The following is an 18,859-nucleotide window of genomic DNA, read 5'->3' as shown; positions in this document are numbered from 1 at the left end:
GGATCAGAACAAATACAAATGAAAATACAAACATAAATAAATGATTGAATAAACAAACATAATCAGAGTACAGTGATACATTATGGAGTAGAGTTTTTCCAATAGTTGGGGTAACAGTTGAAGCATGATCCCCCCTTGTCTTGAGACTGAACTGTGTAACCTCTAACAACATTTGATGTGTTGTGTTGTGGTAGAGATGTGGGGTTAAAAGATCACAAATAACAGTGCCAGACCATGGAGGGCTTGGTTTTTTACAATTCTGCCCTTTGAGTGTTAAGATTCAAAATACGGGGTGCTCATGTTGACTGAGCACCAAGAGGGTCTCCCAGTCTGTAAAAAATATATAGTCATTAAAACTGCATCAGAAATTCTAGAGAATGCATAAGTATTCATGGAATGAAAAATAAATCACCCAGTTCGTCTCCCTTCTTTAAACATTGACTCTGTGGATACATGACATTTCTGCAGGGCACTGACACAAATCCTTTTCTGTCTTCGCCCCCCCACTCCCCCTTCCAACACCCTGTCTGCAATGAGATGAGAGATTCCTATTGGTGTGCTTGGACACCAGCCATCAGCTCCTTCTCACTTCGCTTTGGGCCAACCTTGTCGATACCAATACAGCCCCACTGCTGTTTACGCTGTTGACGGTGCCAAAGCCGGTACTGCGTGATGGTGAATGTCCCACAGAAAAGAAGGAGACTGATATAGGCATATCATGCACTCTGTCTGTCAGCTTGTCAGATGCGCCGTATGTGCCCGAGCTCTCATCTCATCTGTCTGACTAACTCGTCCTGCTTGTCCATCCATCAGTGGCTTTGTCACTCTATCTGTCTGGCTTTGGTTGTATCCTGTCCCTAGTTTTTTTTGTGTATATTTTAGCTACCACATCACCAAGGTGACAATGATCTTTCCAGGGGGTCTAGAGATTTTTTTTTCCCGACAAGGTTTGTTATGTTAATTCTGTCGGTGGGTGTCGGGTTGTATGTGTCTGTATGTATGATGTGGAGCATGTTTGTGTCTGGCAGTGTGTGAATTTGCCTGGGATTGGCAAAGGCGGCGTTTAATCCACAGGGGGTCTGAGTTGCCCGTCTTGAAGAAATACATAATAACCTTTCAGATGTGCTGAATGTCACCGTGGTGATCTATGGGCAACATTATTCAGAGTGACAGATGTGGAACTTGTCAAAACAACACAACTCGAGTTTGGCAATGTGTGCGTGGGTTTCGGTTGTTTTATCTTTCATGCTTGCTGCAGTGCACATACAGTACATTAACTAATGCATGTGTGTCATTTGCCTATTTCTTGTATTTATGAGCATGTGTTTATGGAGAATCAAGAGATAATTACATAATTAATAAACCTGTGTGTGTATTCATCTGTACACGTGTCTCATTGTATTATACTGTATGTGTTCATGTATCCTGTCAGTGTGTGTTATATGTGTTTGGTGTGTTTCAGTGTACAGTATATGTGCCCTAGTATTCTACAGTATATTTTTGTTTGTAGATGTGTGTTTCACCATATGTTTGTGTGGAGGGAGGTAACGTGTTTACTTTGCCCCACATACCTGAGCCTCAGCAGCAATACAGCGGGAGTCACAGGCAGAGATGACAGCATGAGAAAGGAGCACATCTCCTGCTGAGAGAGAAGCAGTTACAGAGTCTTAGGGAGCGGGTGATGGGTCTTTGTGTGTGTTAGCGGTGCGTGTGTGTGTGTGTGTGTGGAGTCATTTTTTAAGATGTGTAGGATTTAGTGGCATCTAGCGCAACGGCTTGGCAGATATGGAATGTAATATTCATACTGTAGGTATGTTTTAATTAGTGTATAATTGCTAGAAAATAAGAATTGTTGTGTTTTTGTTACCTTAGAATGAGCTCTTTATATCTACATAGGGAGCGGGTTCCCTTCCACTGGAGTCCACCATGTTGCACTGTCATGTTTCTACTGTAGCCCAAAACAAACAAACCAAACACTGGCTCTATAGCCTTCTTTTGCAAGTTTCATGGCCACCGTAGATTCGTCTACACAATTGGAAAGGGGGGTGGAGGGGAAGAGGAAATTGCAGGCAATGAGTATCATAACGACTCTAAAGAGGAGACAGCAATAACGTCAAAAGATGCTGATGTGCTCCTGGAGGGAAAGTGAGAGAAGATGCAGAAGAGGAAGAAAGGAGGGAGTCAGAGTGAGTAAATGAAGCTGAAGTGAGGGGAGATGAAGATTGAAGGAATAGGGAGAAAATGAGAAGAAAAGAGAGCAAAAGACAGGAGTAGATGAAGACGGAAGGATAGAAATGGGGAGTAAATGTGGAGTTAATTGGAGAGACATTGAAAGTGAGTGAAGCTGCAGCGCAGCAGACTGAGACAGCGATGTAACTGTGCTACTTATAGACACACACATCGTGAAAGCGCCTGCCAAAAAGGCAAATGAGGTGAAATTGTGCACTTCTCAAATGCTGAGCAAGAAATCTTGCATTTAAAAGACTGCACATTTTAATTTGGCTACCAGTGCCTTGAGTTGGCCGTGGTTTGGCAATGATTATGTGCACTCTCTTTGTGATGGTGGTATGTGGTGGAAAGCAAACTGGATGTTCATTACTGTCAACAGGAGAATAATAATAAAGTCAGTGCTGGCAGAAAATATCACCCGCTGTGCCTGCTGATAAAACTTGGCAAAAAAAGTTGAATTTTCTCGACTTTTTGCTTTCAGCTGGTGAAGCGAGGATAAATCAGATGTTTAAAAATTGAAAATCAATCCACACCTGATTCGTCAACCTGTTCTCTTTGAATCCTTTTCCAACTAGACAGGCGAGAGTGATGTGGTGAATGAGCAACTTTTTTTCTTCTTTTGACTGTCGAGGAGAATTAGAACTGATTTTACTGAGCTACTCCAACGCTTGACCTCCTCTTCATATACTGTAGAAAATGAGTTAAAGGTGCCCTGTGGAGTTTTCTTATAAACAAACTAAAGTTAAGTTTACATTCAATGTGTCTGACCAAGATCCAATAAACATCAATGTCAAAGTGGCAAAGTGCCTTTATTATCATTATATTGTGAACAATACAACACACAGCATACAGTATTTCCCTCCTCATAACATTTTTACAATTGCAGTTTTTTAAATTGTGATTTGTTTACATCCATGCCCAATCCAATCCATGTCTACTAACAAGGACTATATTCTTCACTGTCTATGACAGTATACTGCTGTCAATCAGCAGTATAGTTTCCAGGCAATGGCAGGATTTTAATCATACTGCAAACAACACTTTATAAATATTGTCCCATCATGCTACAAGTGGTGACAAATTCCACAGATTATAACTGGATATAATTTGATTTTTTTTTTTTGGTGAACCATTGAGTAACAAGTCTTGATTTGTTTTTATATTTTATCAACTGTGTGTATAAATGCTTTTGGTGGGTGGAACACATTTTTAAGGTCAGGGTCAGGCAAGCATCTGTGTGGGAAAAAAGCAAGCATAAATTGACAGCTGCACTCACAGTTACTAGATCATTTAAAACAACTGTTTCTTCTGCATATAAAAAACATATAATATAACCCATACTGGACTACTGCATGGGCTTTAGTTTGTTGTTTACTGTAAAGAGCAGTTTTTCACTGTTTGCATAGATGCGAGGATGCCTTTGTAAGTCAAATCATTGCACCATTACATTTTTTGAGAGCTTGCATATTTAAGTTTGTGGACAACCTCTCATTTTCTTTTGAACCTCTCTTTAACCAAAATCTCACTGGCGAATTTGAAGCAGTTTGGTTGATTGACACACCGCACCAAGAGCAGAGTTTTTTCAGTCCACAGCGTGAATGCCACATTAGCAAGAGTGACAGAGAGAGAGATCAAGTGAAGCTGGGGAAAAAGAAAAAGCTATGGATGAAGAGAGGGGTGACATTAGTGGGAGCGAGAGAAAGAGAGAGAGAATGGGAGAGAGAGAGAGCGAAGAATCCTTTGATGTTTGTTGGTTGATCCGGCCTGCTGTTTAGGACGCAGGCAGGTATGGTAAACATCTGAGGCTTCTTCAACCAGGAAGCTTTGATCACAGCCATGCTGAGGGATGATGTTGATGACTCAGTGGTGCCAGAATACTAAGGAGTGGCCATTACACAAATACACACACACACACACACACACATACACACACATACACACACATATTACTGTACGACGCAGAGATTCTTGCATCATAGGACACACAGACATGCTTTCATTTTTCTCCTCTCTTTCTTAATCTTTCATTTCAACTTTTAAACTTCTTCACTTTCTTTTTTTATTCTGACTTGTGTGCCCAACACCATAAAACCCTTTTACACACATTCTTTTCCACTCATTGTGGTCCAAGCCTCAGAATGAGCCGTTTACATCCAGATGAGAGGCAACAGCCAAAAGTCAAGTCCTTCAGCTGCATCTGACTAACCCCACCAGACAATTCAATTGCTTTGAGAAACTGAGGAGAATCTGTGAGACATCAGGGGATTAGTAATGAAGCAAACCATCATATCATATTGCTCAGGTTTACACACAGTCAATATTAAAAAGAAATGGCTTGAAGGGGCAGAACAAAAAAGCTGAAAAGACCATGAACTGAACAACATGAACCTAAACAACAGCCTGCTTTGCCGGCACATTTTAAGAGTCTTGAAAGCAGAAAGAAAATAGGATAACATTTTGAAGATCTATTGTCTCTTTCTAGGCATCCCTGAACCTAATTATCAAGTTTTCCTCCCTTTTTTTCTTTTTGATAGTGGAAATTATATTGACAGTCAATACCCCAGAAATAAAAAAAAAAAAGTTATCTTTCTCTGGAAATGAAAGATAATCAAGTTTTATCACCCGGAAAATAAGAAGTGCATTCACTATTTCGTGTCCCAGTGATAAGAGTGTACACAGAATGAGTAAAAGGATTAGTGGAACTTTTGTAATTTTGCTTGTACTTTATTGGAAGCTACCTTAAAGCCCCTATGTCTAGACTGTTTATATCATTGTATTAGAGCAACTGTGGAATAATTATGATGGGGTAAGTTTTGAGAACTTTTTTTTTTTTGGGGGGGGGGGGGGTCGTTGTCAAGAATCATCAGATGTCAGAAACATCTTACATGTCTTTGACTGTTAAATTATGGTTCAAGAGATTTCAGTCACTCTGTCATGATATTAGAGGAGTACATTATCTTACTGAGATGATGAGATAAGATGAAGTTATTACTCTATTACACTGTTAATTGTTGAAGCTACTATAGTCAGTGTTGCTATATTTAATGGATGTGAATGGGTTTATTTGTACCAACCAACTGCAGATCCCCTCAGCTTTAAATCAGTTTAACATATTTTGGCTCATTATTTTGCTTTTCTGGCCTGTAATTATACTGTCACTGCTCTCATCAGCCTTTTTTGCAGAAAAAAAAAAATACAGGTATATATATCAAGAAACAAAAAAGCAGTCAAATTACAAGTTTCCAAAATCTACATCCTAACTTAAGAGCAAGCCAATTATTCAGGAATTTAGCCATATAGGAATTTCAAGCTAATCACATTTAAAGGTGCAGTGTGTAATATTTAGTGATATCTGAAAGGGAATATTATATATGATGTTCATAAGTATGTTTTAATTGGTGTGTAATCACCTGAAAATGAGAATTGATGTGTTTTTTTGTTAGCTTAGAATGAACCCTTTATATCTACATAGGGAGTGGGTCCTCTTCCATGGAGGCCACCATGTTGCACCACCATGTTTCTACAGTAGCCTAGAACAGACTAAACGAACACTGGCTCAAGAGAGAGGATCTTTTGTGTTTTTCTCAAGTTTCCTACACTTTTGAAAAATGTAACTAGATGCCACTTAGTCCTAGACACTGGTCCTTTAAGGAGTAATTTTACACCTGGCTAAAAAGCATCATTCTGCTGTCCTCTCTGGTTGAAAGTTTTAAGTCTGGGTTGGGTGTTGTCAAAAGTGTGCTCTGCTGTAGCTCTTACTGCACCCAAGGGTGACGCTATGGTGTACTGATGCACCCCAGAGTACACTTCTACATCACTGCAGCAAGGTGAGAAGTTCAAGTTGCTTAAAATAATATTTTCAGGGGGTGTTGATTTATTCTTCAATAACACCATAATCATAAGAATTCATAATTTTTAATATATGTCAATTTTTTGCCCTCGCCAATTGTATTATGACAGTTTCATGCAAATTTTTAGAATAAAGTATTAGACAATATTGTAATGTCTGTAATAGTTTTAATGGGACTAAGCAATGCAGGTACCAACACATATGTATGCACATTGACAAAACGGCCCAGCAACAACACACACACACACACACACACACAGTTCTGGGGGAAAGAGACTTGCCGTCAGTGTGAGTGCATTCCCATGTCTTTTTGTGCGGTGCAGTGTGTGTGTTTAATTCCAAATGACACACAGCTTAAGACGTAACACACACACACACACACACATACAGTACACACACACACACACACACACACACACACACACACACACACACACACACACACACACACACACACACACACACACTCGTCCACACATAACTGCACACAAACATGTACTGCTTAGCAAATCGGAGTGCAGTGGCACACACCTGCACACACACACACACATACACACCTGCTGCACACATAGTTTCCTCTTGCCTGGGCATATTAGAAATGCAGACAGTGTCACAGGAGTAGGGCAGGGCGCTGAGTAGCTTAATACAACCTAATGTATCCTGGCACATTAGCCCTTTCTTGGATTTAGCATCCTCACCCATCGAGAGCCACTTTACCAAGCTACCATTTAACTAACCATACATGCACACGCGCACACACACACACACACACACACACACACACACACACACACACACACACACACACACTATACCCAGGCATGCAACCAGACACACAAATGCAAACGCACCTCATCGTATGCCTAAACACTCAAATGGTAGTCATCCATAAATGTATCAGCGCCCAATCAATAGGCAAAGCACATTTGTCTCAGTTGGAAAACCACAGTGGTACAAATTGAAATGAAAGACAGAAAAACTCCTCCTCCATCTGCTCCTCCTCCAGCTGGCCTATTCCTCTTCTTCTGCTCTCCGTCGACTTCTCTTCTGTCTTCTGTTTAACTCTCATTTCATGCAATCTCATTATTCCCCTCTCAGTCTCCTTCGTCCTCTTCTTTTTGTCCTCATTTGACATGTATCTCCATTCCTCCCCTACCTTTTCTCTCTTTGTCTCACTCCCTCTTTTCCTCCATTTTCACTCCTTTTTTTATTGTCATTCTGTGCATCTCTCCCTCTGTTTCTCTCTCTGTCTTTTCCCCTTTAGTTGTTAATCAGAGTTGATTGGGAGCAGAGAGAGCTGAGAGGAGCTCCCCAGTGGATCAATGCCTCTAAATGATCTGTTCAAGGATCCCTTTAGAACCTGCAAAACTCGCTCTGATAGGGCACTGAAGCATGAAGGCACTCATTTCACATCTAACTCACTTCCTGATTTGCCCTCTGGGAGAGAGATAGGACTGCCGTTATAGGGATAATTTGTCCCAAAGCTAAATATCTCACTAACCAAAAGTACTTAGACCAAAATGTCTTCATTCCAGGCAATCAATTACTGCCAAGGTGAGGGGGAAAATGATGAATTTGTTTAAAATGCTCAATCTGTGTGTGAGCCATCTGAGACGTCGAGATTCCCCGACAACTGGTTCTGTTTATGCTTATTTGATTGAAGATATTTTCCTGTGTCTCAAATTTACAGAGCGTCAAGATGCCATATTTTATCATGTGCAGCAGCTGAATTGTAAATGTATTTGGCGTGGTACATTTGAAATTAAATCTATCGTAGTCATGGTGAGTGATGATATTAATGACGAGCACCAGAAGAAGAACGCAGACACACATATGAACATGCACACAAAGAGATTTGATATTACTCTAAGATATGGCATCAATTTTAAAAAGGTTTTGAAATGTTAGATGCTTTACCAGAGACTGTCTCAAAGTGAACTTGAATTTTGAATTACTGCGGGCTGTTAAAGATGCAAAAACAAAGTCATACCCTTGGGAGATATTATTTATGGAGTGCTAATTAATAAAATATCTAAAATATCAAATATTCAAAAAATACTGCTGTATTGTATTCTCTTACAGACGGTTGCAGATACAAAAGAACAATTGTTCATAAAACGTAGTTGTTGTGTATTTTAAGACCAGTGGTTAAACAAATACTACAGTTGTGTTTGGGTGTTAGACGTAAATATTGATTGAACTATATTAGAGTTGCAGCGATTGGTTGATTAATTATTTGCCAACTCTTAAATGAAAAGCCATGAATTTTGATAACTTATTAATCATTTGGAGTCATTCTTTAAGAAAAAAAATGTCCAAATTCTTTGGTTGCAGCTTCTCAAATGTGAATATTTCCTGGTTTCTGTTACATTCAACAGAATGTCTTTGAGTTGTGGACTGTAGGTCAGGCAAAAATATAACATCTTGGGCTTTGGGAGACAGTATTTGTCTGGTATGGTCTCATACTGGGGCTTAGGTATGCATTTATGTTATATAGGTATGCATTTATGTTATATAGGTATGCATTTATGTTATATTGTAATTGTAATGTAATTGGTTGTATTTATTTTAACATGGACCCCAGGAAGAGTAGCTGTTGCCTGGGTAACAGCTAATGGGGATCCAAATAAACTAAACTAAACTATATATGTTTAGCATATTGAACTAAGATTATTTTAAAGGATGGGTCTGGTGATATTCTAATATATAACCTACTATAGTGCTACTATTAAGTATTATCTGTGTCTCTCCTGTACCATAAACCTCCACTGTTTTTCAAAAACTGTTAAAAACACATAAATGAGCCACACTATTGCACTATTGAGTGACATGTTTCTTCATTACAGTAAACATGGGTGATGTAGTGTAACTTGATCTGACACACTGTTCTGCCTCCATAAACACCAGCTTAGAGTGCCAAATATGTATTAATCCACAACTGAAAATCCCCAACAAAGTTTGTTACAACCTGGAGAATTATTCTGCCTCTTTCAAAATGTATTTATTTAGCCTTTTTCCTTCAATAGGAACAAATGTGTTTCTGGGCTTGAGTGTGAAAGACAAGCTAGTAGGACAGTATTGAGAGAATGACTAACATATTATTGGTTTCATGGGATTTGTTGACAGTAAGAAACATATAGAACGGTGCCAGCCTCAAATGGTTTCCCTCCAATGATTTCAAGATTGTACACAACAGTTCAGCTCACATACTGTATAAGAAAAACTGCCAACAAACCAAAACATAAAGGAGCCTGTATTATGAAGGAAAAAAATGCAGCCATATGTTTTTAATGTTTTATAACCGTTTTGCGGAGGCGATTGGAAAGGGATCAAACATCAACTGAATTCAAGCACCACCTTATGTATTTCCATGTGTTACCTGAAGGTATTTCACAGGCTGTTTGTCTCAGTGCCAGATGGAGAAACACAGCAATGAAGAATGCCACAGTATATACACTCTACAACATGTAATGTTTCTTCTTCAGTAACCTCTGACCCACTTCTATTCATCATGCCAACCTCAGTGATCCGCATGTCTATAGAACTAAGTGGACATTCACCACAGCCGCCTCGATACGCTGCTTCAGGCAGTGGGATAATAATGTGTGCTCTACCATCACATGACCCACTTCTCTAGAGTATCATACCAGTACACTCATCTAAGCACTCTGACTGGAAAGAAAAGCCTATATTCCAAACATGCTAATAATCCCCATGAAGCATAACTCGCTGAGCTCTATTAAAATGGAATTGGTTACTATGCAAAATTCAGCCGTAAGCGGAGAGATAATTATTGATTTTTTTTTTCCTTCTTTTGTTTATCAAATCAGTAAAGAACACCCTCCAGGATGTTTCTATTGCAAATTGCCATCACTCAGGTGGTTTAAAGACTCTCCATCAGAAAGCCTTTGTGGGCGTGTCCTTGAGCAAACTGGAGGGTTGCTGTTTTGTTGCTGGCTGTAACCTCTGATCTCTCTTTTGGTGCAAACACAAGAAACCTGCTAACAGGGATCATTCAATCATTTCATAATTATGATACGCAGCATGGACTCTCATTGATTGCAGTATCCTTTATGCTGTGCAGTCAAACAGAAAGCGGTAAATATTCATAGTTTTGAAGAGGATGTATAGTGTTTTCTCTAAATATATGGCTCATACTATCTCATTTTACCTCAGTAAACTATTCTCCTAGCCCTGTAACCACACGTATTCTCGAGTCAATCTGTAATTATTTTTATTGATGAAGAAATTTAAATGTATTGTTTCCTCTGTGTCTTGCAGGTTCTGGCACGGAGAGTACAGGGTGGCAGTGAACATCAATGACTATCTGGACATCTACTGTCCCTACTATGAGGGCCCTCCGTCCCATGGGCGCATGGAGCGCTACATCCTCTTCATGGTCAACCAGGAGGGCTACACTTCCTGCCAGCACCGGATGCGTGGCTTCAAGCGCTGGGAGTGCAACCGTCCCAGCGGTCCTGATGGACCCCTGCGCTTCTCAGAGAAGTTCCAGCTCTTCACCCCCTTCTCCCTGGGCTTTGAGTTCAGGCCTGGACACGAGTACTACTACATCTGTAGGTTATTAGTGAGGTTGTGTGTGTTGCTGTGTGTGTGGTGGCAGATTGTGTCTGCAGTTAAAGGATGTTTGTTTATCTGTTTGTTGTGTGTGTGTGTGTGTGTGTGTGTGTGTGTGTGTGTGTGTGTGTGTGTGTTTGTGTTGTCCACGCTACTGCTCAATATGCATTTATAAATGATATGTAAATATGCAATCAACAGAAGTTGATTGAGTTCTCAAACACAGCCCACGATCATGCACCCACAGGTGTGCATAAATACACCTTTCATCTCTCAATCTCTCCCCCTACTCTCTCACTTTCTTTATTTCTCACTGCTTCTGTCTAGATCATAAATGGTGTGCTCAGCAAAGTGGTAAAAATGTCACTAGGCGTAGTTTTTAATCATTTTTATATTAGCTGTATTGATGTTTTTCCTCACTTCAACAAGTCATGTATTAGTATCACAGATGGGCTGTGCCCCCTGAGACTGTTTTTCTGAACAGAGTTAAAAAGCTATCATTCTCCCACCAGGCATGGACAAATAGTAGCTTCAAATTACTCTTAAACATTGTTTTCAGCTGCTCGCTGTGCCAGATGGGTGTGATAGATTTACTGCATCCGGGCAGTTTAGTGCAAGATCAGTTGGTAATAACAGAAAAGCACATTAAATTGACTTTCAAAAGCTTTCCTGTCAATGTCCAAACTTTCAGACACAACACAGAAAAATGCTACTTTTTCTGTTTGGAAGCTGCATGAGACAGCAGGCTTTTGACTAGATTGCCTTTTTAGATCCCCATACCAGGCAGGCAAATATGCAGAAAGCAATGAGTAGCTCTTCCCAAGTCTAAAAACTGTAACTGGAAATGTAATAAACAGAGTTGGAACTATCTGTACTTACATAGATACAGTTGAGATTTTTAAAATACACATTTGTTCATAAGATATTTCCCCAAAATGCTTTGTAACAACTAATTTGTAAGTATTACAGTTAGGTGCGATTTATTCAATAATTACTCAAATAATCCCATTAGTTATTTCTTAATTGACTTGTATGGTATCTTGTTAAGACTTTGTCCAAGATGATGATTCTACTTTAGAGCAGCATTTCTGTCACTATAGAGCTTGACATGGGTCTCTTCACTTCTCCCTGTGTTACTGCAGCACAGTCGGCTAAATAGTGATCTTAGCCTTTGGAGTTGCTACATTCTCACCATGACCCCTGATGAGATGATGGTGTCAGGTTGGCGTGCAAATGCGACAGATTAGTTTGTCAAGTTGTTTTTGCCCATGGATAGTAATTCTGACCCAACAGTGATATTCTCTCTGTTCAGACACCAGTAAGAGCAATCAGCAAAGGCAAAAAAAAATATGTTCCCTGCAGATTTTGTCACAAGTTGGAATTGAATTTGCCATAGAGTTGCTTTGTTTCGATATTGTAGCACAGTAACACAATTTTGTCATGTAATTTAATCACTGAAATTCAAAATATAATGCATTGTACCATTGCATTACAGGGAAAAGAAACAAGATTAAAGTGACACAATTTGACAGCTGATAAAGTAGCTTTTAAAAAAATGTGTTTGCAAATATTTCTTTGCCCGAGTCTGGTGTCTGCACTGTCACAAAGACACAGCAGGTGAGAGTCAGAGAGCTAAAGAGGCAAAGATAACTGCCAACCGATGTCCTACTGCACTTTTCCCAGTCGGCTAACACACACACACAAACACACTCTTTTGTTTTCAGTCTCATGTAAGGATGGACAGGGCCCCTCCAGAGTTGTATAGTTGCTGACTATAGTATTGTGTTTCTGGGACCCCTGAGGGCAGTGTGTGTTCCACAAGACTGGTGTGTGTGTATGTGTGTGTTGTTGGGGGGGTGGGTTGGTTGTGGGGTCAGTTGTCAAGTGATTGTGAGTCCGTGAAAGGCCATGTCCATCATCTTGACTGACAACCACACACACATTTTTGTCTCTCGCTGTCTCTCACATGCATAGATGAACACACACACACAGGGTCACACACACATGCACTTTAACTATCCAGCCCTTCCGATATGTGTGTGTGTATGTGTGTGTATATTTGTGTGTATGCATCTCCTCTCCACTGATAATCCTCGGAGTAAAACACCATCGATCTTAGATGGTGATTTGTGGCCGGACCGGTGTGAGCGTGCACCCGCGTGTGCACGTTTGTGTGTGTATTTGTCATGTGGTTGACATGTTGACAGGTCTGCTCCACCCCTTACTTCCCCCAGCTGCCATCTGATGAGGTTGAGTGATTTTCAATGGGTTTTCTGGAGACGATGGATTGTGGATGTGCTGGGAAACTGAAGCACTGGGAGAACCGATAAGACCTTTAAAAAAAAAAATGACAAAAGTGAAAATTGTTGGAGGGCACAGAGAAAAGGGAAGGGGATAAAGGAGAGGGGGGTATATATTTATCCACTTCTAGCCCCTTTGCCCTCGATGTTGCCATTGTTCAGTGAATCAGTAGGGAAGTCAAAACAAAGGCACACAACAGGAGAGAAGGCTCGATATCAGGTCGGCCGGGATTCATAGGAGACCACTATATACTTTCTCTGGACACTGTAAGGGGTGTAGATGGATGATTTAAAGAAGTTTGAGGCAAAGGAAGTGGGCTACAGGGAAGGGAGAAAAGGGTAGAAGAGGTGAAGGGCAGAAAGAAGGGTGGAGAGAGGAGTTATGGGCAGAAAGAGAGGGAGGAGAGGGCAGCAGAGGGGTCAGATTTATTTCCTGTGCGCCGTGGATCTTGATGATGGTCCTCTCTGGGGTCACTGTGGGCTCTAACTATACGGACTTCCTCAAGGGAGAAGGCCAATAGGTCTCCACACACGCTTCTGCAAGCATCAGTGTATGTGTACTTTCTTTTACACATCTGTGTGTGTGTGTGTGTGTGTGCATGTGTGTGTGTGTGTCTGTGTCTGCATGTGTAAGCGGTCAGAGCTGGTCACCATCTCCTTAAGGGTCTCCAGTTCTATTTCACATCAGAGTGAGGTGGGACTAAAACCCAGGTTCAATTTCATTTACTGTACTTTGAAGTTTGAATCACAGTAACTTTTTAACATTTTTCTCATTTTTTGGCATTCAGCCGGGGCAGCACAGTGGCTCAGTGGTTAGTACTGTCACCTCACGGCAAGAAGGACCCAGGTCTGTAGGGAATTTGCATGGATTTCCGTTCCCATTCCAAAGACATTCAAGTCAGGTCGATTTGAGAGTCACTATTTCCCTTAGGTATGAATGTGACTGTCACTGAATCCCACAGTGCGGGCTGATCCCTCATAGACTTGTTTACATTGCCTCAAGTCCTCAGTATGTTTACAGGAGTTCACAAGCTTGGGAGCATGGGTTTAAGAGAACTTAAAAGGACATAATATAAAAAATTCTCCAAATGCTTGAGGCAATAAATGCCATCAAGGAAGTAATAGGCTAATGATTACATTAATGTTAAATTAAAACAAATTATAGAGAGGTAACACAGAAAATACACTTCTGACTTTATAATTCCTACCCTTGCTATTTTTCAGGCAAGTCATCCTCCAGTGAACAGAGTTATTTTCACTGTGCCTGTGCGATATATAACTTACCTGGTTATATATTGCTCTCCCTACCATCCCATTAATAGGTGCTTTAAGTGATAGCACATTTCCAGGGGCCCGTAAGCCCCAGGTTCACTGAGTGTCAGTTAGTTTGAGGTATAATTGAAACTACTATAGATTTGTTTGAGACCAGGCACCACTAAATTACGCTATCAACTGAGAGGATGACAGTATGCTTTAACAGCATCCTGCATTATTACTTGGATGATTGGTTGGTGTTGTTCCTCATTATCAATAAATCCCAACCAATGATGTGCAGTCTCTCAATACTGTCTGACTTCTGCCATTACTGGGGCACTGAGTCCAAAGCCCAAACATATAGTTTCATTTTTAATAAATGTTAAACTGGGCGCTGTAGTTTTAACCATCACATAAGCAGGTGTAATCTGAGTAGTTGCTGGTGAATATTTTTGGCTGCAGATTAATACACATAGCACATCATTTATATTTTTAGCAGCAGGACAGTATATGACTCAATATAAACTACAATGCACATGTTTATGCCCATGTGGGACTATTATGACTAAGAACAATGGTGTAGTTTGTGTGTTTTCAATAGTTTTTGGAGAATGGTGGAGGTCTAGGTCACAGAGGAGTAAGGAGTAAGCTACATCACCCTTTGACTACACAGAAAATACTTGTTTGTAGGGTAAATAGTAAAAATATAAGTACCTGTATAGGGAGTCTTTTCCTTAAATGTGGAAATCTTGTCATTTTGAGGGGGCCTTGTGTCAAATCTTTGTTTTTAATTTGCTTACTTGTAGACAAAAGGATATATAAAGCAGTGAAGAGGGGATGAGAGAGTTAATACAAGCCCACATTTTGTTTTACCCCAGGGCCCGCAAGCAGGTCAAAACACTGTCTTTGTGACTCCTGGAGCCACCGACCACCTGATAATAAGCACCATGGCCCTCCCTTGGTGACAGAATAACATGGGGAAAAAAACTTTTATTAAATGTCCTCAATTACTTTACGAGTGCAATCAGCAGCACAAATCGCTTTATCTCTCCACTAATCTCTCCTTTCAATCTCTCTGCCTTTTACAGCGTCTCCTCATCCAAACCATGTGGGGCGGGCATGTCTAAAGCTGAAGGTGTATGTCAGACCTCCAGGTAAGTCACGCTCTAACTAAACACACACACTCACAAATACACACGCACACACACACACACACATTCACACACATTCACACGTACACACAAAGGTCCAGATTGGCTATCAAAGTAAAATTAGGGGGGAATAAGAGGTCTGATAGAATGCCCCGGCAACACTCTCTGCTCTGATTCACAGACCAGCCAGGCAACACTTTAACACCTTTACACACACGCTGAAAAGACACGCACACACAAACACACATACTGACACATTCACACATAAAAGAACACACAAGTGTGCATGGGTGAGCGCGCACAAGCACACAGGCACAAAGTGGCATACGCACTTCACATCAAATCACATCACATCACACTGGGTGTGAGCGAGACCTTCTGTCCTTGTAGAGAAAGAACAAAGTAGGCTGAAAGTGCTCTCTAAAAAATGTTACCAAACCTCAACATCACTCAACTCACTAGATTTGCTCATAAGAAATAAGAGAGCAATCTAATAATAAACCTATCGCATACAGTAGGAGTGTAATCTAATGGTAGACACTCCATAATTTTTAATAAAATTACCCTCATGCATCAGCCTTGTGGTAAAAGATAAAGCATGACTTTCTTGCTACACAATATGCTTTTTTCCGAGCAGCGGGCAGCCTGGTAAGATATACTCTTTTGAAAATAGCTTCTTCATAAATTGGCGTAGACAGAGTGCAGTGTTCACACAAGTGTGCCAGGCTGGCCTATGATTATGCCGTTTAAAAATAACTCAACAGAAGATTGGCATACATGGGGATCAGATTGCGGTAGGCATTACGCTACACTTGCGTTATCTTGAAAATCTACCTGTTCACCTTTTCAAAGGCAGATTCTACCTCATGAGTTTTCAGCCAAAGCCCGACTAAAGAATGAAACCTGGGTAGTAACATGTCTCCCCAGATAATGACACGGCTTTGAAGATCTTCGTAAAAGATGAGAGTCGGCCTTTGCAGCTTTCCAGGCTCAGATCGTTCCACATCTCACTAAGGAGGAAGGAAATTCTCTCCTCCTCCATAATTACTGAAAACATACATTCTATTATTCTGTCATTGCTGCTGCTCTTTTTTTTTGAGATTTTTCTTTTTTTGTGCATTTAAAGTAATCTGTCTGACATTGCAACTTCCATCTCATCTGTGAAATACTGTCACTAGAGTGAGCTCTGAGCAGTTGCACGTGTGGATGTGTGTATATGTATCTTTGCATGTGTGTGTGCATGTGTGTGTGTGTGTGTCAGCTGCTCCAGATTCCTAGTCTCTGTGATTAAACTGTAATTAGGTTGGTTAAACCCCCTGCAGAGCTCAGTTGCTGTCGCCAGTTCTCCTCCTCCCTTTCCTCATCCTTTTCTGCTGTCTTCCCTCTGCCTTTCCTCAGCTGTCGAAGGGTGCAAGATTTGTGGTTTGTCACTCTATTTCCACCACTTCCACCCCCCACCCCCCACCCCCAACAACCAATGGTTTCACTTGTCTATGCATTGTCATTCTGTAAATCCATTTCCTCGTTCATTCGCTTCGTTTTAGATTGTCTTGTCTTTGTATCTGTCTGTGTGTCCCTCCCAGTTCAGATGTTTTGTCGTTTTTCTTTTTTCTCATCTCTCTCTTTCAGATGGGTCGGGATATGATTCTCCAGAGCCCTTCCTGACTGATGGAGGTCCAAGCTGGAGGCCAGGGTCCATGGCCCTGTTATCTGTTCTGGCCTCACTGCTCCTGGGACTCTTCTCCTGGCTGTGACCCCTTTCCCCTCATCCTGGAGCTCCCACCCCATGGTCACTGGGCTGGGCTGGCTGTCCCTCTAAATCCACCACCCCTCAGGGAAGCCCTCTGTCTCCGACCCCCCTTCCTCCCTTTCCCACTTCCACCTCTATACGACCACCAACCACCCCCACTGCCAGCCCCCTCCATGGCCCAGCCACGGACACCCTTCTTAGGCCTGGCTGAGAGGGTCGGGTCTTGAGCTGTTTGAGAAGCGGCCCTTTTTCTGGTCTGGGTGAAACAGACGTGTTGCACCTCTCAGCTGATAAACACAAGGGAAATGTCTCTGCACTCATATCAGGGGGTCCTTTTGATTTGACTATTGACTCTTGGCCACTGATGGGGTAGATGTAGCCATGGCTATGATTAAACTTGTCGTTCCAATGCAATTCCTATCATCCAATCACGACGGGATGCATTAAGCGATAGGCCTGGATGCACAAAAATTGGATTTTTCTCACATTGCTATCCCATTCTCAAGGCAGGAATTGGAAGTGGCCAAGCTTGCATTGTAATTGGAATTCTATACTATCTGGATAATTTCCAACTGCAACCAGAATAAGAGCAAATGTACAGTGATGGAGAGGAGAAAAGTGGCTCGGCCCGTGCAGAAAAGAAAGGGGAAAACAATAAGGGCACAGATTTAAATACATAGGGCCGTGTGGGAAATGTAATATTATATGTGTTGATATTTTTCAGACCCGGTGTAGATTCATGGCAATGTGATATAAAAACAAAAAATACAGTTTGATTCTTTCTGAGACGCTCAGATGTCACGTCATAATGACAAGTATAACCATAGCCTGTTCCTGGGGGAGGGTGGGGTGGTGTGGGGGGTGTTCTGGGTGGGTTTGGTGAGGTGTATATTTTCAGGTGGGGTGTGTTTTGTCTTATTCATGTTTCTAAAACAAAGCATTTATCACAGCCTGGCCAGCACAGGCGTCTTCAGCACTGTCTAATGTCGATTGGGTCGGGTGACTTTTGGAACCATGACTTTCTCATGTATGAATGTACCACTGGTCACCCACCTCTTTGTCTTTCTGTATTATTATGACTGTGGTCACTTACAGTACCTTCTCTCGGACTGGCAGGACGAATGGGACAGGGATTTTGGGGGGGGGGGTGGGTGGAGGTAGGAGGGTGGGTATGGGCATGGGGTTGGGGATTTGGTGGGTGGGTGTGTGTGTAGAGGCTGAAGAAAGGATGAGCGGAGGACAGGTGAGAAAAGGAGGCGACACTCAAGTTGCATGACCACTGTGAAACCTTCAGATCAATCTTGTTTGTAATGATGATATATTTTTTCATGGGGAAAATGAGAAACACCCTGCTACCGCTCTCTTGCTCTCCCTGAGACTTTTCAGACATCAAAAGGAAAATTCAACCTCTCTCCTCACACAGTTTCTCCTGTCTGGCTTTCAGTCGTTGATGGATTAGCTTGTGCCAGGAGATAAATGGACCCACAGGGTGAAACTGACTGGAAATCAGCCCTCAGAGCCCAGGCCAGATCACTATGGACGTAAACACTGACTGAAGCTGGTCCTGGGTCTGAGGGTTAAACCAATAAGGGAAGCGCATAGACTGTGGCAAATGAGGCGAAGTGTGTGTGTGTGGTAGCATCACAAAAACACACATATGCGCATGCACACATACACACACACACACACACACACATACACATACACACACATGCAGTCTTTTGATAACGAGACTTTTCCTCTGAGACGG

General features: G+C 41.4%; 1 protein-coding gene across 1 annotated transcript in view; it reads left to right on the top strand.

Moving 5' to 3' along the window:
• The window catches only part of efna2a (ephrin-A2a), a 79,027-nt gene extending 61,914 nt beyond the window's left edge, over nt 1-17,113 (top strand). The window contains exons 2-4 of the mRNA XM_053335829.1: nt 10,361-10,653; nt 15,297-15,362; nt 16,989-17,113. Of these exons, the coding sequence (XP_053191804.1) occupies nt 10,361-10,653; nt 15,297-15,362; nt 16,989-17,113 (484 nt within the window). The remainder of the gene's footprint in view (nt 1-10,360; nt 10,654-15,296; nt 15,363-16,988) is intronic.
• The last annotated feature ends 1,746 nt before the right edge of the window (nt 17,114-18,859 follow it).

This window comes from Scomber japonicus, chromosome 16 (genome assembly GCF_027409825.1).
Source record: "Scomber japonicus isolate fScoJap1 chromosome 16, fScoJap1.pri, whole genome shotgun sequence".
In the NCBI taxonomy this organism is placed as follows: Eukaryota; Metazoa; Chordata; class Actinopteri; order Scombriformes; family Scombridae; genus Scomber; species Scomber japonicus.
Note: the sequence above shows the minus strand (reverse complement) of the source record. Positions and strands in the feature narration are given on the sequence as shown.